Below are 25,712 nucleotides of genomic sequence, written 5' to 3' on the forward strand. Positions count from 1 at the left end.
GGAGAGGAGAGGAGAGGAGAGGAGAGGAGAGGAGAGGAGAGGAGGAGAAGAATAAAAAAGAAGCTGTGGCTTTAAGCGCATTTGCTAGGTGTTACTTTCTGTAGTATTGAGAAGGTCAAGAGGCAAAGAGCTGCATACACTGGGAATGGCTGAAAGAGATCCAGACAATACTTCTTACCTTCCAGGCCCTTGGGACCAAAAATCCTGCCTTCTATTTTGTAAATGTTAAGACAGAAGTTATGTTGGTGAAGTTTTTCTTCTGAGACTTCAAAAAGTACGATTAAAAAGTAGATCAAGACACTAGCAATCCATGCTAAGCTCAGAAAGGAGCTTGCTGAGGAAGGTCATCTGCACTAGTGGCTGCAGCACCAGTTCTGCCACTTTGGTCTCATTGAATATATTCAACTTTAGCTGCTGCTCTGAACACTTCAGGTTGTTCTATCTAGATTTGCTGTACAGAGCTGCAACTTAGCGAAGAATCTTTATCTTAACTAATTTTGATGAGAAAGGAAGAATGACACTTTTTACCACTTCTTTTTTTTACCATTTTCTGCTAATACAAGCTGAATTGGTGTACTTCAGCTATAAGTAAGCTATTGAATAAGTTTAAGTACACAAACAAATTGTTACACATGCATGCACTGTACTCCATCAAGTAATGTGTAGTAATGAATTATCACTGTTAAAATGGTTAATGATATAAAAAATGCCGCTATTAAGAATTCATTAAAAAATATTTTGTATCTGTAAAACACACATAACCAAGCCAAGTTACTTTTTTAATTAGTACTCATGTTATTAGCACTCTTCTACTGATGAACATCAACTTCCTAATGTTATTTAGAGAAATGTTTTTGAGACATTTCTGAAGCTCTGCAAGATAATATTTAGAATGGAAAAAAAGTTATTCTACATTTTTTTTGTTTATAATTCTATAAACTAGTTTTGCTAATACTTTAAGAACAGAATGGCCATGTTGTCACCATCCTTGCAAACTTAGTTCTGTATCTGTGACATTATGTGTAGGTGAAAATAGACATAGGACTTTTTTACTGCAGAAGTATTTTGGCATAGATACACTTATGTGTTACTTATAAAGGGTTTGCCTGTGAAAAAAACAAACTGGGTTGGTTGACCTAAAAGGCCTTCCAAGTCCTATATTCATATATAATGAATAAAAAATAGCTGTCTCAGAAAGGTGGTACCTTTGGTGGTGCCTGTTCCCCTCTCAATTAGAAAGGGAAACTGGACTGGCATCTTAGTTGAAACAGCTGAAGTTAGTAGAGGTAGATCCCACCATTAGCATAAAAGCTCCAGAAAAGTATGAAAATGTCATTTAGTATATCCCAAACTCCTTTATTACAATTTAAATGTCGTATTTTAAAATAGCAATGTGCTCAGATTTTAAAAGGCAGTTACAGGAAAATGTACAGTTGAGCAGCTATTTGTTAAATAGGCAAGAATCAATCAATACAAGCAATCAGGCAGAAGGAATGTGCCTAATATATGTATCTAATCTATGCAAACAGATAGCTACATGAGATCTTCATCTATCAGACTTTGCTGGTCTATCTTGAGTATTATCTGACCAGAGACTGTTTAGAGAGGGGAAAGTAACATTATTTTAGGGAGAGAGTTTAAAAAATTATGAAGCTCTTTCCAGCTACTCAGTTACAAGTCAGTTTTACTTTCAGGGCAATGTACAGTGCTACTATTTTCCTCACCTTTTACGTACTTTTTTAAAAAGAATTAAAGGCAAACACTTATAGTAAATTCTTTGACTGTGTACATTTAGATTTGGCTATCTTGTGTTTCATACTAAGAACTGAGAGAAACCAGCTTGCAAGCTGTACTGGGAGTGGTGAGCCTGCCCTAAATTTCCATCTGTTAGTTTTATTGGCTAGAGCAGGTTGTAGAAAATGTGTTCATAGAAAATTGCTGGAGATGCAAGTGGTAGTTTAAATTACACCAGGCAGCAAGGAACTGCATCTGAACAGATTGAAGGCTGAAATGTTGATATTAGAAATTAAATAATGCATGTGAGATTGAAACAATACCTAATTAAAATCATTTGAAAAATGACTTGAAAATTAAATATGACATAATATTTAGCAGATTGTCGCTAGCATGACTGTGTGGCTTTAACTTTTTTTGCAATCATTTTCATTCCAGGCTTGTCTGCCAGTTAACATGAAATTACATGTGAATCAACAGTCTCACTCATTCACCTAGTAATAAATGGAAGACAAAATATCTTTTGCCGGCAGCCTGTATACTTGTCCCTGACTGATTGAATTTTAAAATTTAGTTGAAGGAAACCTTCTCCTCTTTGTGTGCGGCCACTTGAATTAGTCATTTTTGCTTCTAGCTGGAGCATTTTTCATGCTCATATTGTGCTTTTGACTTACTCACTTACAATCTGATAATACCGCTGCCCATGCAGAGCAGTTTCTAACTTGCAGGCTGTAGCCCCTGGAAGGGAGCCCCGGGTGGAAGGGAGCCCAGCACAGCATCTCCACACACTGCTCCATGCAGAGGCATACGAGTGTTTATCTTGAATTACAGAAAGTCTGTTCTGCTAACCATGCTGGTATCAAGTATCTAATTCAAAGTTCATTAAAGTGCTCTTTAATTACTTCAAGAAAGGGAAGTGGAATGAGATAGGAAAAACCTATGTAATGTATCAGGTTACTCTGGAGAGAAAAGACTTTCAGAGTGCTGAAATGGTTCCCGTCTGCCCCATTTTCATTTAGCTGCGTGAGCGCCGTAGCAGTTTCAGTAGGTGCAGGTCCTTGGCAAAGGTTTACTCTGGAGCTCTGTATTCTTCTCATCAGGGAGAGGGTTTCATCTGTATTATGGACATCCATTTTCATTGCATTACATGAGGCAAAACTGTCATACCTGCTGTATAAATGCATGCTACCATGCATGGGTCTGCAAAATGTAGATGCAGCATTTTTGATCCACTGTATGAAGATGTTGGCCATATGATCTGGGCTTTTTTAGGGGAAGGGAGAGAAGGAAGGAAGGACTTGATGCCAGTAGATGCAACATCTGCTTGTGTCAGATTTGGAAAACATATTAAAGAAGTTATAAGTTATAATGAAGATTTATCCTCTCTCTGGATTCCCTTCCTCCTTTTCTTTTCCTTTCCTCAAAGAGAAGAAAATTGATGAAGTTCTTCTGAATGAGGGTGTACTGAAGATGCTTTTCAATAAACAGTTTGGAAGAGGATGGTTGTTGTAGGATTCATCTGACAGTTTACAGTAAATCTGAATTAATTACCCTTCATCCCTTTTATAGTTAGTGAAGGTCCAGCCTTCACTAACTATATAGTCACTGACTCTAGGGCATGAATTGGCTTATTCCAAAACAGACATATAGTACATGTCAGGGGAATCATCTGACTGCAAGTACTTCTTTTTTCTACATTTAGTTAGATAAAGCATACCCTCAAAGTCAGATTCACAGCTGACAAAAAAAAGGTTTCCTTTTGAGGACACCATTATCCCCCAAACACTCTTCAGATTTAAGGCTAGTTTGATGTTTTCTTCCATAGAGAGGGCAAATCCTGCTGTATCATGGGAGACAGGCGGAGAATCCTCCTGGAACAGGGCTCTCCTCGCGCAGATGGGCAGGATGTGCATTGTAAGCTGAAGGGTGAAGTTGTGCTTGGCAACCTGCTTTATCGCAAACATTTCTAAACTACTCATTCCTCAGGGCTTCCTTCTTCCAGGAGTGCTGTATTAAGACTAGAGGTCTCTTTGAAGCCCTGTATAGCTTGCTTCTCCTAGTAACTAGTGAACTCTAAGGTTAAACCTGCCACCTACAAAACTATCCACTCAAAAATTCCTGACCAGACCAGTGACAGATAACTTTGCTAAAGGAAACAAATGTTAGCTGTCAAAAATACATCAGACCTGCCTCAGGTTAGTGAAGACTATGAACAGTGACAATCTCTGCCCTTAAACACTCAGTAACACCCTCATCGTGCTCTCTAATAGAGCAAAGCCATTAAGTTGTCCCTGTTGCAATTTAGATTGCAGAAGAGACTTCCACAGATTTTTTTCAGGTTAAAATAACTGGTATAAAGAGAGTAGGCAAAATTATTCCACTGTAGTTACGTGCTTAATTATATGGAATACTGCATAAATTGTCAAGTGCAAAGAATTATTCTGATAAATTAAAATACTAATTAAATAGGCTATTGCAGAATTTTGAGAACATTATAGGGCTCTGCTTCTTCAGGTAATTTGCATATCCTTCATCTAGTGAATTTAATTTAAAGATCTTCTTTTTTGTGTGTTTGGAAACCCTTTTTGTTTCTGTGGGAGATTAAAAAAAAAGGATTTACATGTTGCTGGAGTTTTGTTTTTTTTTTTTTTTTTTTTTTTTTTTTTTTTTTTTTTTTGTTTTTATTATGCCTCTGCTGACAAGTTTGCCAGTTCTCCATTAGTATTTCAGGACTTTAATCCATGGCTCTAATAATCAACTTTACTGGAATGTGCATTATACCATGTTACCCAGAATTTTCTTTTCCTATTCATAAAATTTGCAAGATAAATATCATCTGCTGTATATTTGCATTGAAATAAGAGCTAGCAGGTAGCAAATTTAAATACTTAAGAAAATTTAGGAACAGTTTTCAGAGGGTGAGTGGAAGGATTGTTTCTAAATATTTGATTTACTTTACTACCACTTCTTTCTCATCTATCTATAGTCCGTTGTCTATTTTTATTATCTTAAAATCCCAGTTGTAGTTACAGATAGTGAAGTAATTATATTCACTGTTCAGCATCTTCACATAGCTGCTTGGTATGTGTTTGGTGCTGCAACCTTAGCACTGCTGACTTTGACAGAATTTGTTGACCTTCCTGAACTGCTTGTGGAATAATGTTAGCTAAAATATGCTTCTGTAAATGCCTGGAGTGAACATCTTGAAGACGGGCTGCTGTGAGCTCTCTCTGCATCCTGACAGTGACCAAGCTCGACCATTTTCAGGTCATGATTTAATCAATATCACATCCATGCCTCCTAATTTTGGCAGGGTTTATGTGAGGATAGCTGTCAGAGCTGTGCTTTGTGTTTTACCTCGTATCAGAGAGCAGAGGGGAGATGTGGCTAAGTATAATTCAATACCAAAGCTTCAGTAATTAAAGTCTGCAGGAAACCTATAGAAAGGAGGTCAGTCAAATAGGTAATGTAATTACACAATTCAGCAATAGGGCAGACCCAATTTTTCCTTCTAACTGTTGATATAGTAGAAAATTATACACTGCATATGGATTTAAGCTTGTTTGTTTTCTTTTACTCCTTTTATTTTGCAGCCACTGTGTTTTGCAGTTTTATTTGTCCCCAGCTACCAGGGAATCATTTATTGGACAGATCAGTTTCTCTGAAGGAGACAGTGGAGCTTTCTGTTTTTTATAATTCTTGTGAATTTTTGCATTTGGCAGAAAACTGCCTTTAATATGTATGCTGGATATGAGGCTGTCAGTGTGGTAATGTGGAATATCTTTGAGATGAAATGGCACATCTAAGAAAGAGATTGCTTGTAACATGGAATGGCAGGTGCTGAACATGAGTGTTGGTGAAGAAACACAGTCCAGAGGATGGAGCTAAAGCCTGAAAAAACTGTTTGCAAAGATTTGCTTATTTTTTGAAATTCGTGCTGGGCAATGTATGCAATGCAACAGAAATACAATCTCAAATGCAACTTCAGTCCATGTAGTCTAGGCTACTTTCCTTCTCATGCAGTCCTTTCCCTTCCGCATCATTCCCTTCCCCATTATTGTGCAGGACAGTCTTGCTGATCTGTGTATCTACTGGAGCACAACTGGCAAGGACCTGTATGCCAAGATACATATGTAAATGCCTGAGTAGCGAAACATATAAATACGTGCAGGTGCTCAATCTAAAAACCAGGTCAGAAAGTCTAGACTCCTAACAGTCACTCTAATCAACTGACCACCTCTGGGGTGCTCTCTAATTTTTTTCTGTGTCTGTTTCAGAATAAAATTGAGATAATTGTATTCACAATACTATATTCACTGTGACTCAGTACAGAACAAATAGATTTGTAAATGTGTAAAGTACTGTAAAGGTGTTAAGTTGTCTAATTTAAAAGTTTTGGTATGCGTTTTTTAGACTATCATCAGCAAAATATGAGCTTAAGCTTTCTTACCTGGGACTTCGTGTTCCCATCAGCTTGATAGGTAGCATATTGAAAAGAGCGAAAATAAAGCTATGTGGGTCTAAAGGATGGGCAGAGCTTTCCTATCCGTTGAAGTCAAGGGAAAAATTCACCTCTCACTAAAGTCAGTCAGAAAAGTGTCTCTATACTAGAATTACAGGTATTTTTACTTCTTCAGTCTTTGCACATACAGACTCTTACTAAAATCAGTAGACATTTTGGATATATGAGGTGAGAGTAAGCCCTAATGACACAGCTCACCTCTGAATTAAATGTGAATCATTTGTCTTGCACTTTGGACAAGCTGAATAGAGTACCATCTCCTAGTAATATTGCTTCTAAGAATTGTCTGTTGCTCTATGAACTGTTTTAAATAGCATTTTAAAGAGCAACAGTTGCAATTTATTTTTCCAAAGGGGAAAAAAACATGTGAACCTTCATTATTTTTCTGTACGTTTACTGTGTATAGTACATTCCAGCATACTTATTTCTTGTGCTTTCAGGGATGAATGTTTCCTTTAGCCAACTAAAACTGAGAAGTTGAGTCTACGCTAGTTGTCCCTGTAGTCAATGGAAAGAGATGGGTACCCTAGATGTGTCTAACATACGGAAGATGACTCATTGTATTAAGATGTCCATCTCTTTCATTGATTACAGAGAGAACTTGGATGACTAGCTTGGATTAGATAGTCAATGACTATATGGTTAAAGCTAGGAGAGTTTAATAAGGCTGTAAGGTTTCGTTTCTTCTTAAATAAATAGTTTAATACATTTAAACAAGTCAAGTGCCTGGTTTTTGGCCATGCAGCTCACATCTAGATGGCCACACTCTTCTCACTCAAAACGGGGTGACCTTATCCGCACTCACAACTGGGAGTTGTTGTGAGCTGAGTTTGTTTGTGCTGTCCTCGGAACCCCGACTGGACATACTGTCTGGTGAGCCTACGAGTGCGCACAGTCCAAAATTGTGTGAAGACCAGACTAACAATTTAACTGAGATAGAAAGTGTTAAACGAGAAAAATCTCAGTTTTAAAAAGGAAAATGTTGTGCATTGCATCCTGACAGTGACAGATAAAGTATTTGTCTTATCTGCTGGGTAGGGTTGTGTCATTTGCTGTTGCAGTGGTGAGGTGCTGCTGTGCTAATAAGACAAAGCTTCACTGAAGGGATAGTGAGAAAATTTGGCTGAAGAGAACTTCCGAACCATTCTTGAACGGAAGTAGAACTGCTTTGGCTTTCATCTTCGTATAATAAAGAACAATTAGTGACATAATTATGCATTCAAAACACTGAATAGCAGACCTGCTATCAGGGAAAGATAATCCATAGATCATGTAAGCAAGAATTATAGTGAATTTATTGATTGAGGATAGAACGGGAGGTTGGTTATTTTGTAAATGCTTCAAAATCATGTATATTTCAGCTTTCCCCTAACTCTTTTAATCTTAATTTCCGTTACAGCTATAAACAAAGAGAAGCTTGAAAAAACAACTGGACTGAAAATTCTGCAGACTGGCGTGGGGGAGGTAAGAGGCTTGGGGACATTTTATATTCGCAAAATCACTTTAATTGTGGGTTCAGGGTTTTTTTTTATGAAATCCTGGAGCTCATGAATGTTTGTGAGCTACCAGTCTGATAGTGCTAAGGGCCTTTTTATGATGCAGTTGCATCTGTCAAAATACAATCTGCTGCACAAATAGCAGTGTATCCCACAGAGAAAAAAATAACCATCCTTATGAGGAAAGTGCAGCAAGCTTTAAGAAATGCAGTTTCTAGCTTTGTTGTATCACAGGAGCAATATCCCTAAAGATGAGCACAAGAACTGAAGTTGTTGTATTATTCCCCTTGGTTTTGATGATGTACTATCTCATCTAGATCAACGAAAGTTTAAATTTGGGGTAAAGAGTCTTCAGATGTTAGAGAGACTCTGTCAGTGAATGACTTGCTTATTTTGGATGTAACTTGAAATATAAATAAAACATGCGTCTGTTATTATGGTGATATCACTAAGCAAAAACTCCACTAAGCAGTTCATCATTTATTAATAAAGATGATGCTATCTGCTAAGAATCTTGTATGAACTACAGCTGATTGCTAATTCTCGTGCTAATTTTGTGTACGTAGTTTTGAGATTTTTTCCTTTTCATTTAAGTAATTTTGCTGGTGTTGAATGCTTACAGGGCTAGGTAAATGCCTTTTCTTGTGATTACATTATTCTCAGTATTAAGAATAATGAATGACTAGCTAGTAACTGGAAGTACTACTCTTTTTTTCTTCTTTTTCTACTGATTTTCATTTTACATATTTCTGATTTTTTGTCATTTTATCAGAAGAAGAGCTTGTCTTGCCAAGATTTTTGAGGTTCTTTGAATAATTTTATTCACATTATTAAAAGACGGTCCTAAAGAGGTACCAACACTGAGATCTGCTCAGATTCTCAGGTTCAAAGTTGTAAGAATTCGATTTTGGAAATAAACATAGCTAAGATAATCAGAAAATGAAAATCAGCATTTCTTCTTACCAGTAGCTGAATGAGCTATAAAAGATGTGTAAATTGAAGGGAGGGGGAGTGTGTCCTGGATTCTGGGTATGGACATGCTCTCAGGCTATGTCCTGACTTTAAGCCAAGTTTAAACCTGCATCTGTGCTATTCCCAGTCCTGGTTTCTGCTAAATGGCAGGCAGACCAGGACTGCGGCAGGCACCGTGGAAGCCACATCCAGCACAATTTGTCCCTTGAAAGTCAATGAGGCTGCTCATGCTATTGAAATGCTTCCACGTATTTTGTCTGATTCCAGATCTTCTGAAATCACTGAAAGGATTCCAACTGACTTCAAAGAGCTTTAAATCAAAATCTCAGGTTTCTATTCACCTCACTTAACTTGAGACACTTACCTTTAAAGGAATTGTTATCTTATAATCTTTAAAGCATTATTATCATATCATGGCCATTGGAGGAAGAAAGCATTTCCAGATGTTGGAAATAGAAGTCATGTGACAATATGTTAAGTGCTTCATTAATCCAAGTTGTAGTAACAAGGTTGTTGCAAGCATGGTAGTCTAAGAATGTACCGGAGACGAAGTCTAGAGGAGTTCCAAGCTTTTTTAGACCAACTAAATTAATATAACTGGGAAGAATGGACAAGCGCTTAGGCTAGATTTTCCCCCAGTCTGGTCCCTGGGCTGGGTTTAGTAAAAGTCATCACCTGTCACTGTAAAACTCACCTCTCATATATTTGTACCATCACAGCTTTAAAAAAACCTACAGCTTCAACTTGTATTAATAAAGACTTTGACAGATGATTGTGTTTTACGCTCTGCCAAATATGTATTCTTAGAAGGCAAAATGTGAAAATGAATTAACCAAAGGGAAGCAGATATCTGAGGCCTGAATATATTCTAGGTTACATTTGAGATATAGTGATCAGCAGTGAAAAGAACCAAGTGGTTTGGAACATTAAAATGATGGAAGAGCATTTATTCAGCTGCTTATGTATTTTGTTGGATGTGAATTCTCCCAGCTGTGTACTTTCCCCTTTTAAAGTCTTATCAGTTATGATTGTGTACGTAATGAATACATTTCTGTAACGTCTTACCTACTATGAAAAATAATGGAGTGCTGTAACCAAGCTGTTTCTTTGTTGGTAGGATATCAGATTCAGTTTATTTCAGGTTACATCTAACTATGTTAATCCAGTTTAGCAGTTCGTTTTTAACTCACCTGCTGTTTAACATTAAAATAACAGAAAGCATGTATTTTACTAAAATGAAAGAGCCTTTTATTGAATTGGGAGTTTTTCCATTCTACGCTGTACAAATATAATTAGATGTAATGGTAACTGTAAAACAAAGGCAAGATACTCGAATCAAAAGTACTTAGAATAAAAAAAGGAGTTAGAATCTTTACTTTCAGAATGAAAAGGGGGCTGTTTGTTGGACAGTAGATCAGATTCATGGCAAAGTTAATCTTCACTTGCACGACTGTAAAATGATAAGGATTGTTTTCTGTATAGCAAGTTTCATATCTGAAATAATTCGAGAAAAATACCTTAGATATTAATGGTAAATGGAACAGTTATATGAACAAATTCAGGAACTGTTCTAAGCTCAGCAATAATTCATGTGCCGCTCTGGACAATGGAATCTATTTTAGATCTTGATCTATGATTAATAAGATTTGTGCCTCAGTAAGAAATATGTAGACAGCAATAGCTAATCAAGCATTAGGTGTGGCAGAAGGAAATTGTTTCACTCTCCATGGAGAAGACAAATGCTTCTCAGGGCTTGTCAGTCTCTCTCTCCTCTCTCAATCTCTCTCTCTCTCAAGAATGGCATTTCAAAAGCAACAACAGATTATAAAATTCACACCAAGCTTACTGAGCCATTCAGTCAAGTCTGAGGAGGGCTGATGAATTATTTTTATGCCACTGCATAAACATGTGCTATGTTTATGCCTCTGAAACAATATTTATCAAGACATAATATGACTTATTAGTAGTCATTAATGAAATGGGTAATAATCTGAAGTTTACCACAGTTACAATGCAGTTCATCATCTTTTATGTCATATAAAAGATTTCCACAGCCTCAGTGAGTTTTTTGGATACAGCTAAGCTCAGCTGCATTTTGTCAAGATAAGATGAGTCCAGGCACTATTTTAGCAGGATCAGAAATGAGTTCCTTATCTGGAACATCAATGGATGCTCGTATTTCAGGATGGTAGCTTGAAAGATTTCTACATTTCATTGGAAAATGGTGTAGTACAGACTGTTGTCTGGACCTTAAGTGAGCAAGGTTTCTTTTAGATTGGTGTGGAATGACAGACCTTACTGGTGCTGCCATAGTGCTTCAACATCTAACATTTGCTGTAGAATATTCCAGAATAGTCCAGGGAACCAGGGAGTTAGAACACAGTTTGATGTACTGCGTATCTCTCTAAAGGTGCTAATTATTTTGGCATCTATCTTATTTGTAAGAGGGCCATTATACCAGAAAGCTGAGTAGATCTCTGCTGTAGAGAAGAACAGTCCTGAATTGAAATCCTGAGGATGCGTACATTTCTGTGCTATATAGTACCAGCTACCTCTGAAACAATATTTATCAAGACACTTATTTTCTATTTGGTTTCTCCAGCACCAGTTTTGCAACTCTGAAAATCCTATATGGTAGCTCTCCAAGATTTTTTGGGTGGCTGTCATGCATGAAGTTTGTGCCACCTAAATTCATCATGAGCTTTTCAAACCTTCCTGATTATTCAGCTATCATGAAGGGATTGTTGTCTTAGAGATATTTGGGTTTGATCTTTCACACATGAAATAAATCTCAGCAGACCTGAGGTCATCTTCAGAAGTTCAAGAACCTCCTGTAACTGAGTATGAATGTGAGCACAGTGTTATCTCTGTGTATAATTTTCCATGATAAATAGCACTCAACTAGGACCTGTAACTCCATTCCTTTAGCTCCCGCCATGATGCCCCTTGTCTCTTTTAAAGGTAGGAGTCAAACTTACTGCTTTTCATGGTCAAGCACTCCTAAAAGATCTCAGCGACAGCATTTGATCACATTTGATCAAATTTTGAAATTTTTTATACATCCTTGTGTTTAACACCATTAAAAAAACAGTGAAAATGTTTGAAAGCCTTTTTATCAGTATCAGGCCTATGCCTGACTCCTGCTGAGTTCAGGATTCAGTGGGGTCCGGAGCCCAGATCCCACACAAAGGCAAGTGCCCACCTGGCTTTGTCCTCAGGAGATATTCCGTGGCCTGTGGGAGCTCAGGAGGCACTGAGAACTGTGGCCCAGCACAGAAGGAACTGGTTAGCCTGGAATTCCTTTCAAACCCTTTGGCAATTTAACTGCATTTTCTTTTCTCTTAAGCAGTTTTGAATTATTATAAAAGCTCAATGTATTGCAGTTCAATTCCAGGCTGAACTAAGGAATGACCTGAGTTGTTCAGATTCAATTTGAGTCCAGTTCCAGTTTAAGAAAATTTCAAATGATAGCACAAATTAAGTTACAATGAAATGGAAAAATAACTGTTTAAGCCAGTTTTTGGTTGAAATTTGTTTTCAATAATCATTTCAAGATAACAGGTCAGATTCTTCATGACTCAAGAAAGCATAATGATTCAAATAAGTTTTCTGGGCTATGATGCTGTGATTTGAATTATAAATGATGTCTGAATCAAGGCCTGAAACAAACCCAGGGAATGGCATTGTCTCTGTCCTGAAGTGGTGAAACAGCACCAGTCATGGAATACATTACTTTAAATTAACTCATCCAATTTCCTAGTACAGCTGCACAAAATACACTCATCACTGGAATTTTAACATTGTTTGTAGGATTTGAATCATATTTCTCATATTATGACAGATACAAGAATTAGAATAGATTTCTAAACCAAGTGGAAATAACTAAACTAAAATATATATGAAATGAACACTTTGCTGTATAGCTAGATGTTCTAAAATAGAGTGGTGATATTTTGACATGTTTCAGGGTATTCTCAGTTATAGATATTTTGATAGGTGTAGAATTATGTTGACATTGCATTAAGTGGTGTAATTACAATAAAAAAAGGAATCTATTTAAAAATGTTAGTGAAACTAGAGGACTTGGTAAGACATACTTCCCAATGATGTGAAAGATTCTTTGAGGCAGGAGTCAGATTTCTAAATTATCATGTTCCTTGTTGTTGTCAGATTTTGTCATTAATATCTTTATATCCAGATTTGACCCAGATTAGAAATCTATAAAGAACAGAAGTTAGTATGAAACAACAAATCATTTGCTACTGCTGAAAAATAAAATGTTAGCTTTTTTCTGATCTACTCTGACTGCTCAGTAGAATTGCTAAGGGTTGGCTTTTGGTTTGTAAAACCCAAATTAGCCTGAGACCCACACCAGCTGGCTTTCTTACAGTGACAATCAATAAATTTTCCTGATCTGGAGCATGTATTGTACCCAGAGGTAAACTGGAATAAAAGGAGATGCTATACCCAAGATCATTTAAGTAACATGGTTTGGAACCTGGTAACAGTGTAGCCACAGCAGCTGTGTGTGCCTCAGTGTTCAAGTTTTAGCCAGAGTCGCAGGTAGATTTTCTGCCTCCCACTGGCCTCTCCTGTGTGACCTTCCCCTGCTGTGATTGCGCTGTTATGAGAACTGCTCAGGCTGGAGCTGTCTCTGCATTACAGGACAGGCCTTCTTAGACCAGCAGAAACCAGGGACAGCATTTTCTGAGAGTCTGGTTTCATCATCTTTTCCCTATAAAATCTCAGTTTAAAGCTCATCAAAGCACATTCTTTTTCCCTTGTTACTTGAGAACTCACAGAATCACAGACACACAGAATCACAGAATGGTTGAGGTGGGAAGGGACCTCTGGAAATCATCTAGTCCGACTCCTCTACTTGAGCAGGGTCACCTAGAGCACGTTGCACAGGATTGTGTCCAGGCAGTTCTTGAAGTTCTCCAGAATAGAAGTTCTCCAGGCAGTTCTGCAGAGAAGGAGACTCCACAGCCTCTCTGGGCAACCTGTTCCGGTGCAGTGTCACTCTCACAGGAAAGATTTTCCTCATGTTCAGATGGCACTTCCTGTGTTTCAGTTCATGCCCGTTGCCTCTTGTCCTGGCACTGGGCACCGCTGAAAAGAGTCTGACCCCATTCTCTTGACACCCTCCCTTCAGATATTTATACACTTTGATAAGATCCCCCCTCAGTCTTCTCTTCTCTAGGCTAAACAGGCCCAGTTCTTGCAGTCTTTTCTCTTATGTGAGAGATGCTCTAGTCCCTTACTCAACTTTGTAGCCTTATGCTGGACTCTCTGCAGTTGCTCCGTGTCTCTCTTGTACTGGGGAGCCCAAAATTGGGCACTGTACTCCAGATGTGGCCTCATCAGAGCTGGGTAGAGGCGGAGAATCATCTCCCTCGACCTGCTGACAACACTCCTCTTAATGCACCGCAGGATATCACTGGCCACCTTTGCCACAAGAGCATGCTGCTGACTCATGGTTAACTTGTTGTCCACCAGGACCCTAAGTCCTTCGCCACAGAGCTGCTTTCCAGCAGGTCAGGCCCCAGCCTTTGCTGGTGCGTGGAGTTATTCCTCCTTAGATGCAGAACACTGCATTTCCCTTTTCTGAACTTTATGAGGTTCCTGTCTGCCCAAGTGTGACTGGAGATCTTACAAATAGCTTTTCCCGTCGGCACCTTGCTGCTTGGCATAGCTACCTCACTTAGCAGTTGAAGGGAGCTTTCTGGCAGTACAGCACTTTGAAGCAACACACCTTACTGTTGGCAAAGAATGCTTCAGGTTCTTTGCTTTAAGACATGTAACTTACATGGTGTTTATGCTAATAAGATAAAAAATAAATAAATGAAAAACTATATACTTTTAACAGTACAGCCCTAGAAATATTCTTAGTGCAGTACAGCAAGGAGCAGTTGCTTTACCTCCCCCTCCTAGAAATTACATATTATAAAGCTGTGGAACCTGGAACCTTTCATATCATAGAATACATTTTAGAATAATGCTGATACTATACTACTTTTACTGAGTCTTGCTGACCGTGAATAAAATACCTCACTATTATAGTTTTGTGGGTACACACGTATAGTAAAGTAGTACTAATCAGAAGTTGGTCATATAGTAGCATTTAGAAGTATTGCTTTAAGAGCTTTAAGGAAAAAAGCTAAGCAGAACATTCAGTTTCTCTAAAGAGAGTGATGAAGCTCTCTGGCTCATTTATTTAAGATCTTGTATGTTTTTTCCAGACACATTTTAGCTAATATTTAGAGCTAATGTTAAGGTTATTTATTAACTATTCATTATGGCATATAGCCCACTAGAGGGCTGCTTTTCAAAAAAAATTGCATCCAGATTGTTAATAGAAGGCAAAATAAAGACTAAAATAAAATAAAAATATGTATTATTGTACTGTATAATTTTGTCCTACAGCCTCTGTGATTGCATGTTATATACAGAAAATTTTAAAACAATATACATCATGGCCCCAGTTCTGCAAACTTTTAAAATATGCTTAGCTTTAAGTATAATTAGACTTACCATTTAGCATACTGAGAATTTTAGAGTTAAATGGATACCTAGGTGCTAGTGAGACTGTCTTCTGTCACATATCGCACCCTCTCTGTCTGCGGAAGGGCAAAGTTCCAATGTTTATCTCTTATATTTGATTTGAATATTGCATAGCAGAGGTATTTTGACATCTGAATGACAGGTCACAGCTTCAGTTTGGAAATCAGGTGTCAGTAGTAATTTCTTTTCTTGTGCTCTTATCGTGACAACGCCCTCCACCTTCTTTACAGGTTTGTAAAGAACACGACAAGAAAATGAGGAGATTACAATGTTAAGAAATATAAAACAAACTTGATTTTCAGAGACAACTATCAGTGTATATTGATTTATGTTTTCCTCCCGAAACATTGTAAAAAGCACAAGTGTTCGAGTGTCGTGTTGGTTCATGAATTCCTTTACAGTAGCACTGTGTGATTTAAAGGAGACGTGCCAAGTGATGTGGCAGTTGCTATGGCAACTACAGCAATTCAGTTTTTATTCAGTATCATGTAAAATGAAACAAGATACGATTTGCCTTGTGGCTTCAGGAACTTATGCATCCTACCAATGTTGTTTCTTTTTGTCTTTTTTTGACATTGTTTCCATTAAAGAAAAGTAGCATATGTTTGTTTTAAGGATTTGCCTCATTTTTGAGCCATGTGGTGCCATTGCTTTTAAAGCAGAACTTCCCTTAAAAACATTATAGATCTGTAGAGAAAACGCATTCAGATGCTAGCACTGACTACATAAGCAAACCACAATGCAATTCTGCTTAAAGACCAATGTTATTATCTGTCCTATGATTTGGCAACCTGCCATTTTATGTATTCCTAAATACGATGTGTAAGATCTTCACAAAGGAAAACGTGATTGTTTACACTAGATCAGCTTACTGATTCGGGAAATTCAGCGCCCTTCCTCCGTGGGCACCCGGTTCATTATGCCTTAAAGGGAAACAAAATCTGCAGCGGTGTGAGGGGGTGGCTGGGGGAGCTGTACACGAGGATAAAGTTCTGTTTGCTTGGCTGAGGCGTAGACGGTGGAGCCGGTCAGAAACGCGGAGGCGGCGGGTTCGTCCACCTCCCGTGGCAGACGCCTGGTCCCAGCAGGAACACGGGGAGTTCAGGAAATCTCGCACACAGATTTACTCCTCTGAGGAGAGGAGGAGGCGGCAGGTCCATCTCCCCGGCCCGCTCGGCCCTCTCTCGGCGCTCCCGCAGGCCGCCAGCTCGCTGCGCCGGCTGCGCACCCGCCTCGCTGTGGGCAGCGCTCGCTGCGCTCTTCCTGCAGCCGTGGGCGAGCGAGGGTCTCAGGCCGGCCTCGAGCTCGGAGGCAGCCAGCCTCTCCGGACAGATTCCCTGCGGCCAGGGCCTTATAGCTGTGTCAGCAGAGCTAACGTAAACAGGACCGGCGCACAGAGCCGGTGCCGGTCCCACGGTCGTCCATACTGTTAAATCACTGGTAGATTTTTGTCCCTCACATTTTTGTGCTATGCTAACTAGTACTCTTCTAGACATTTTTTCTTATAAATGAGTCCAAGTAAGATCCTGGTGAGGGGCCATTCCTAGTAGGCCATCTCGGTTTGGGAGAGTAAGAATTAAGGCCTGTGGTTCCTTCTTGTTAAAGCTTGAATTGTAGTCGTGACTCAGCCCTTGGTTTTTTTCCTAAATGCAGTAAGAGTTTTTCCATACATTGTGGGGTTTCCTTATACCAGGCTGTAAAACTCCAGATCTGATCTGTTTTCTGTGAAAACTGAAGATTTGGTAGCACAACATAATCTCATTCTTCCTGCCCAGAATTGTTTTCCACTTGTACATTGCTGTGTTTTCATCCACAGAGGCAACATTGTTTTAGTGCTGCTGCATGGGCAGTACTGTGCATCACTGCAGCATCCTTTGGAACACAAGGCTTTGTGTACTGTACGTGTAAAATGATATTTTAATCAAAAAAAAATTTAAATAATATTTTAAAGATTTTAAGGAAGCATGAGGCTTTCTATTAAATTAATTTTGTAAAAGCTAGTTTTGTTTCATTTTTCCTTGTATTGGACAGTGTTTTAGTGATGAGATAGTTTTAAGATTTAGTTTGGAAGATGCTTGAGTTGCTTTGACCAAACATAGTTTCAGTTTAGTTTGCCTTTGACTTATATCAAAGTTTTTTTCCTTTCTATGTGTGTGTGTGTGTAATCCCAAACTTTATTGAATTCCGTACCTCAAGCTTCAATAGAAACAGTACACAACATAATGGCTCATGAACTGCAGGGTGCCAGATATATCTCTTTCTTTATTTTCACTTTGGTAGATGTGCATAGCTCTGATATTGGCATTGCTAAATGTTATACAGAAATATCAAGGAGATAATTAATCCTTTATAGTTGTACGATTCCCTTCAGCCCCAGCAAAATGTCCACTGTCATAAGTGAAGAATTGTATGTGTCTACCTATTGCACATCAAAAACTGTATAAACAGGCTGTGAGTACAGTACTGTGGCATGCTTGAAAACAACTCTTGGGTCAGTATGATTGCTTTTAGCACAATAGATAGCTCTATCGCAGAGCAATTTTTCAATGGGAGCTGAGGATATCAAGTGTTTGAGTATTGGCACCTGTGACAAGGAAAGGGACATGATTCTGTGCTGTGGAGAAACAATCTAGTCCATTAATGCCTGGAGATTATTGATGCTGACAACAGTTCAGTGTGCGCTTTGCCACTGCAAAGGAATGTCATTTTGTGAACTCTCTCTCTCTGGCTCTTTACCTTTAGCAGGTAATGACTTTTATTTTATAAATGTTAGTGCTGTTTTTATGAAATCAGTATCATAAGCAGTTTGTCAAACTGTTAATTTAAAGATCTACACTAAGTGAATGCAAACAAATTCTTGTCCTCAAAGCTCCGCTAAGACACAATGTTCAAATTTTAATTTCCAGTCCATCTTAGATTATGGTGATGAAAAACAATATTTAATCCCTCGTTAACACAGAAATAAGCGGAAACTGTCATTTTCCACCAAACAATAACGGGATTATCTCAAGAACTGTCAGTTTATGTGAAAACATTATGTTGCCCAAATTTTCATAAAAATTAGCACTGGGTAATATTCAAGATCAGAGCAATGGAAAGAGGGAAATCTGCATTCATGGTAATAAATATTCATATTTGTCTGCTCAGGAGATGAAAATCTAATCAAGGGGCTATTGATGCGCTGGCTCTTTTTTTTGAAAAAAAAAAAAACCCAAGATGTTTCATCTAAATTGGGTTTGATATGGAAATTAGTCTCACTCCAAGTCCTCCAGGCCATGAGCATGCTGGGATAACACTGGAGGTGTCCGGTACATCAGATATTGCTGCTGGCATCTGCTTCCATAGACAGCAAACACAATAAAATAAAATAAAAAATTGACAACATCTCAAGGGTCAACCTCCCCGTGGCTTAGGGTGTTTTTTTTTTCCCTAAACATTTTAATTTTATCCCAGTTAAATCCTCAGTACTGCAGGGTTAAAATTGTCGGCATTTTTTGCTTTTGTTGACAATTACCATAAATCAGAAGACACTCTGCATGAAGCTTAATGAAATATGTATGATCTAAAAATGGGAAGAAGATAAGTGCACTATGTTGCTTTAGGGTTTTGTGTGTGTATCTATGTATCTGTGCGTGCATATGCAGAACCTGAAGAGCTAACCTTTCTGTCTATTTTATATGCTGTGCACTGAACGGAAGAGTAAGCCAATTAGGTACTCGAGGACAAAATAGATTCTTTACAGTAAAAATATATTACATAAATAAAATATATCATAATTTATCCAAAAGTGAGAGCTGTATGTTTTCTATCTCATTTAAAATGTTCAATTAAAAATATTTTTCTGTTAAAGGGTTCAGTTAAAAACATTTTTGGATAATATATTATCTGTCTACATAAGTACAAAAGCCTGCTTCTCCAGCATGGCCTCCAAAAAGAAATTTTTGTCTTGACATACTTATTTTCATTGTTAATATTCTATAGCAAGTACATGTTGTGTTTGAAACAGTTTTCTAAACAGTGAAAATCTGTAATTATCCATTATCTCTTGTCCTTCCTTGTACTTCTAATGACATAATCTTTTTAACGAACTATATCATTGATGTTACAAATATCTGTGTATAGGACGCCACTTGTAGGGGGGTATTCTTTTCTTAGATCTATCTGGCAGAGTTGGGGGTGCTACAGGACACACAGTAGTATTATCTAGCTACCAATCACTGTAGCACATGCAAGTATTTGGGTAACTCAGTCTTCTTAAAACACCAAATGCTTTTGGTGAGTTTACCTAATTCCTGGAAAGTTGTCCTACAAAAGCTATTGTTTTTACATCTGGAATAGACACTAGTTACATCAGCAGCATTCACCTATATTGCCTGTAGAGAAGGAAAGGAAGTAGTTAAACGAAGACTGCTCTAAAAGAAAGGATATTCTTACTGACCAAGGAAAAAGAGTAGCTTTAATAAAAATATTGTTGGGGGGTGCATCTTTTCATTGTCAAGTCTATACCAAATTGAAGTATGGAAATACCGCTTTTACAGTTTCAGTATTCCACTAATTTTGCAATAAATCATTGATAAGCATATGTAAGCAGCCTGCAGTGTGTAGTATGCATGTACTGGCAGATCTGCTGTCTTTTACTGTACAATCTGTGCTGGCATGTTTGTCCAGAATGTTTTTCAGTGACTTTATCTTCCTGATCAACTCCTTTGCCAAGCTTAGAAAAAAGAAGAAGAAAGAAGAAGAAAAACATGTGGCATATACAGCAGATGGGTATTCAGCAGTAGCATACAGGTGTCTGGCACACAGGTGTTTTCATTTTCTGTTTGCCAGATAACATGCAGAAGTTAGATCTATTTTCTGGGAAATCCCTTTATTTTTTCCCGAGAAAAAGAGTTGCACATTCTTCCAGTGCAACTTGGCCTAGCTAGATCTACATCTGCTAATATTAATTGTTCCTCCTAATCGCTACTCATTTGACCAGTGTAGTGCTTAGAGCAGAACTCCCTTTCCTCTCTTTACTTTTTCCCAAGATGCTAAATTGATTCTGTTGAGGTCATTGTCTTCTACAGCAGAAGAGATGCATACAGTTTGTGCTGGGATTAGGCAGTACCACCTGATGCAAGTCCTTTCTTCTTCATTTACATTACCTTTTTAAAGCTTCTCCTATTAATTTTAGTATAAATAATACTTGTTTAGTCATGGAGGAAACTGCAAATTCTACATCTATAAGCAAATAACTGGCTACAATAGACTAACAATTAGGAAAAGTCCAATTACTTGTACTAACTTCTACTAAAATTCTGACTGGAATTTGACTCAAGTAGAGCCATGAAGATGACATGGATTAGAAACACATTAAGCAGTTGTACATAGCAATGTAGCCTCTGAAGTAAAGCAGCACAATAATGTTTATAAATATTATAACCAGTATTCATAGCACTAACCTCTGTAATCTGTTTTACCTCCTTAAGGTCTTATGTGCTAAATACAATCCTTGGGTAATGGAGAGACTTGGAACTGACTTGCAGCACTCAGCCCAGGTCCACTTCCCCTTTCCATCACCTTCTGGGGAAGCTTCTGCTTCACACTGATGACTGAGGGAGCACAAGCAGCTTGTATGTCCTCTGATTAAAATCAGATGAGCCCTCTGATCTTCTCCACAAAAGTACCACATACTACCAGTGCTTAGCAGGATATGGTTCTTTGTGCTGCAGAGATTTTGAGATTTCAGAGGATTCCTGCTTCCCCGTTAGGATGAAATGAAGGCTTTTTCTAGGTTTCCATGAAAGAAGCCACAATAAAAGATACCCAAAATAGACTGGTACTAATGTGGAAGGGAGCAGACCCTGATTTTCTGCACTGCTCTTCCTCCATATCTGTACTGAATGGTCTAACTCTTATCAGATATACTGAGTAGTAGCATCCTGGAATTGTTTCATTTTATGCAAATATTTTAATATTCAGGAAATATTATGTGCTCCTGGTTCTCACTGAGGGCCTTGTTCTGAGTCAAGCAGCTAAGGCCTGAACTTCCGTTTCCCAAAATAATAGTCTGACACTTAAACTATAGGCTGTGATGAAGCTTTCTGTCACCTAAACTTTAACTAAAAATCATGACTTTGACCTGAAAAAAAATCACTGGAAAAAAATAACCAAAAAAATCTCTAAAACTTCTCTGGACCATGAAAATTTTAGATCTGTAACAAAGGGAATATTTTTATGTAAAACATTTAGCTGAAATAATCCCGAATAGTTTTAATTAACAGGGGCATTACAGTAATGCTTTGTAGACAGGACTGGGGTTCTGTCTCACTGGGTGCCTTCCCACACAAAGACTGAAAGAAAAACTCTACCTTTGAGTGACTATAGATAATCACTTATGACTGGAAAAAAAAGGGAATAAAGGGCATTATTATTCTTACTTTATAAAGAAGTATCTAAGGTATAATGATACTAAGTGAAATTGCCCAAACTTGAAGTTTGTGAGAAATTTGATGTTGGACCCCAAGCCCAATCCAGTGCCTGAACCAGAAACTCGCCTTTCTCATCCATTAGTATGCAATCCAGGAACATCCGGATGAAAGCTTATCTTAACAAAATGCTTTAATAATCCTAGCTATGAAATGCTAGGAACTGATCTTGTATTTTACAATAGGAGACGAAGAGGCTGCAGTACAGTATGGTATGTTAATTATATGCAAAGTATATTCACATGCAAATTTGAATACTGAAAGGAAAATCATTCTTTTCTAAGCCAGTGAAGACAGGTTTTTCACCCAAAGAAGCCAGACTCTGCCAATAATTTTTTTTAACAAATTGACAGGATTTCATTACATTTTAAAACATATTTGTCTTTTCATGCAAAATAGTTTCAACTCTCTTCTAAATAAGCTCAATTTCTTTGCTACATGAAGTAGGCAAAAATAATAAAGGTCTGTTGTATAACTAAGATCTTGTGGTCATAACATAATAAAAAATAAGTCATTAGTGAGTAAAATTTTGAATTGGCATTATAAAATTTTGGTATTTAGGTTTCAGTAGTCAGGACCTGGAGCAGGTCCAGGTGCTGTCTGTGATCGTGTTGGTCAGTAGCATCCACAGTGATTAATACCATATTGCTATGGCTATTCTGTATTCGTTAGACAACAAAGTTATATTCCTCCGTCTATTGCCATAACGAACTTTAGAAACATTAATGGATGGACATAGAATCTCTCAGCAATATGTTATTTTCACAGAGCATGACAAGATATACCTGGTTGTTCTTCTGGCTCAGCGGTAATGCAGTGGTGCTGTTAAGCATATTTTGCTGGGTGAGACAAGAGAACACAGAGCAGTAGTAGCTGTGGCTGCTGTCTTGTCTTTATTTTATCTTTTTCATTTTGAGCTTGAGTTCTGTGCCAGACTAATAGCCTATGGCAATGGGCTGGGGAAATGAAACTTTCACTAAGATCAGGAAATGTGCAGAAAACAATGTGTGAAATCCTGATTTGAAAAGGATGAACAGACTGGTGAGGGCATAGAGACAGTTTGTGAAGTGAAACCATATTTGTACCCAACGTGTTGTAATCAAAGTCTAGAAAAAACCTGTAACAACTGAAGCAGCATAAGATCCCACCCAGGAGACAATAGAATGACATCCTCATTACTCCACTCTGTGAATAAAGGAGGTGTGGAGTTTATTCTGCCCTTTTCAATTACTGGCAGCTTATATTAATTTATAGTGGCGGAGTGATGTGTGTGTTGTGCTCTGGGGTGATTATCCTTGTGAGACTGTAAGTTCAACAGTTGTCAGGCAATTTGGAGTTGCAGACTGGCAATTTTCGTAATTGAATCTCAGGAAATAAACAAAATATGGCAACTTGATACATTTCAAGGCAATTAAATTTCCACTGAAATTTCTGCTTTGTCCTGGGGACTCCCAAATTTGCTCAGCCAAATTGCCTGCTGACAGATTAGAAATGCGAGTAACCTCCAAAAAATGGAGGAAAACAGCCACTGCTATGTATTCAGTGGCACAATGATATATGGTATTGGGACCTGCCCTTTATCTAAAACATGGTCTTAGAAGCCTGCAATCAGATGACATGTCAGAAGAGCAGCTTGGTCATTACGACTTAGGAAGGTTGTGTCAGTGATGGCTTTCCTGGCTCAGGAGAGGTAGAACCACAGAATTCCTCTCTTGTAAGATGACTTGTCTGCAATGTATGAATTCAACACCCCTGCCCATTCCATTTAGGACACAAAGTTTTCAGGGCAAAGTGCTGCATACAGTGTCTAGTGTCTTTATTATTAGTTACAATTATGTGGCACCTACTGGGAACCACCAGGCTGGATTCTCTCATGCTAAATACCTGACAGATAAGCAAACACTCAGAGTTTTCCTGGGTCTTTTTTCCTGAGAAAATGATTGATAGATATAGATATAAGTTGTTTCTTCAGTGAAATCCTGTCTATTTGCAGAAATTGTACAGTAAGTCTGTTTCACAGAACACAGTAGAAGCAAGCAACCTGTAGGAGCAAGGCACCCAGTTTCCACGCTCACGCTGTATAAGACCATCTCTGGCATTTTCCAAAGCCTTGAAAACACTGTAAATATGGTCCAAGACTGGCTCTGAGTTTCCAAAACCTCTCTACATCCTTACCTGCTCCAGTAAGATCTGAAACCACTCATTAGAAAAATCTATTAATAACTACCCTTACTTTCCAAACTTAGGCTGCACAGACACTTAATTGAAGCATCTGTGATAGGAGTGTAGTCAGCTTAGCTTTATAATCAGGAGTCCAGCTAAGACAGGAATTGCCTTCTATTTCCCACCATTGATTACAAAGAAAGCCAAAGGCTAGGGCTGCTTAGTTAAATGGGATAAATGCAGGCATTAAGTCTAAAAGCTAAAATTTAATAGGTTGGATCGCTACTTGATCTGAGGTGTCAATGTGATTCTGCAATGTAAATAACAAGGTAAATTGGGGATATCACAATCTGCCTGCAATCTGTAGGGCTGGCTGAAGATGTGAATGGTACAAATCATATTATCAGACTGTATTTGTCTGATAAGCCTATCCTGGAGTTTCCCAATTGCGATCTTGGGCCACTTGTGTTTCACAAACCATCTGAACATTAAGGCTGTGGCAGCCAAAGGTCTTTTCCGGTTGTTTTAGTACTGGTGTGTGTGAGTGCACAGAGCTGGAACAGTCAGATAATCAAAGCCTAGAAAAGTCTCCACACTCTCCTATTCTTCTGAAAGGTCACAAGAGGCCATCAATAGGCCTGTCCTAAGTTTCTATCCGGATACTTGGCTGATGCTTACTTCTTGAAGCGGGGCTAGAAAGGGCTCCTGTTTTGGGCAGAACCTTTCCCCAGGAGGAGGAGGTTGGGCTCTGAGCGTGATGGGAGGTGAGGGCTGGTTTTGGCTGGAACATGTTATTCTGGACCAGGCTAGACCTTGATAAGTGGACCCAGAAATTAAGTTGCCTTCTAGGGCAGACCTTTGAGACCTGATGGCATATGCAGTGAATATTCTGAAATCTAGACTAATTTCATAGTTTCTGGACAAAGCGTAACTTGATGGCCTCTCTTTATAGTCAACAGATTAGCAAATAATAACTTCTGGAATATAAAGACAATAAAGACTTCATTCTTTTTCAACTGGTGTTGAAAAGTGGCATGAAGGTGACCATGCTGACAAGGCACTGTGGAAGGAAAGAGGAACGTGTCTGCTCAAACTAGAAGAGGCTTCCTTCTTTTCTTTTCCTTTTTACTTTGTGTTAAAGATGTATGACTTCCCAGTCAGTGCAGCTTGCAGTGTGCCTTTGTTTTCCAAATTAGAAAAACAAAACAAGCTGTTTCTCAATATAATTGTTGGGCAGTTTGTTGCATCAAGCTGTGAGCAATGTGTGGCATGGAAAGAGCCCTGGCTGGTACCAGCAGAGGTGTGATTGGGATACAAAAATAGTCATGCCACTTGTAGTGTATGCAAACAACTGTCTTTCTCTTTAGGTGCTGTTAGAAACCCCTAGTGTGTTCCCAAACCTCAAAACTAACTCATGAGAAAAAATGTAATAATGTTATCTCTTATTTTGTTCTTTCTTTCATTGCTTTCTCATCCCTTCTTAGGGGTTGAGAGATGGTCTCATGGTGGAGAACAGAGTGCTACAACATAAAAAAAAATGCTGTTGCAAATCTGTACTTATCGATAATGCAGTCTCCATATAAACTCATACACATGGAAGAATCTAAGACTATGCTCTGTTCACATCAAACCGTAGCCTTGTGGCATTTCAACAGAAAGAGAAATCATAGGTCCTTTAAGGTGTTTGGATCAACCAGAAGAGGGAGACAACCCATGCACACTGTAAAAATTATAAGCTTAGGATAGTGAAATACCTTGGAATTCAGCTCTGTCTTAAATATTTAAATAATG

At 38.3% G+C, this 25,712-nt stretch overlaps 1 protein-coding gene across 1 annotated transcript in view; it reads left to right on the forward strand.

Annotated features, from left to right (window-relative positions):
* Window positions 1-25,712, forward strand: part of PTPRN2 (protein tyrosine phosphatase receptor type N2) — a 592,277-nt gene that overhangs the window by 346,566 nt on the left and 219,999 nt on the right. The window contains exon 12 of the mRNA XM_085317725.1: window positions 7,656-7,720. Coding sequence (XP_085173851.1) covers window positions 7,656-7,720 — 65 coding nt within the window. The remainder of the gene's footprint in view (window positions 1-7,655; window positions 7,721-25,712) is intronic.

This window comes from Rhea americana, unplaced genomic scaffold (genome assembly GCF_003343005.1).
Source record: "Rhea americana isolate MKP2758 unplaced genomic scaffold, rheAme1 scaffold_50, whole genome shotgun sequence".
In the NCBI taxonomy this organism is placed as follows: domain Eukaryota; kingdom Metazoa; phylum Chordata; class Aves; order Rheiformes; family Rheidae; genus Rhea; species Rhea americana.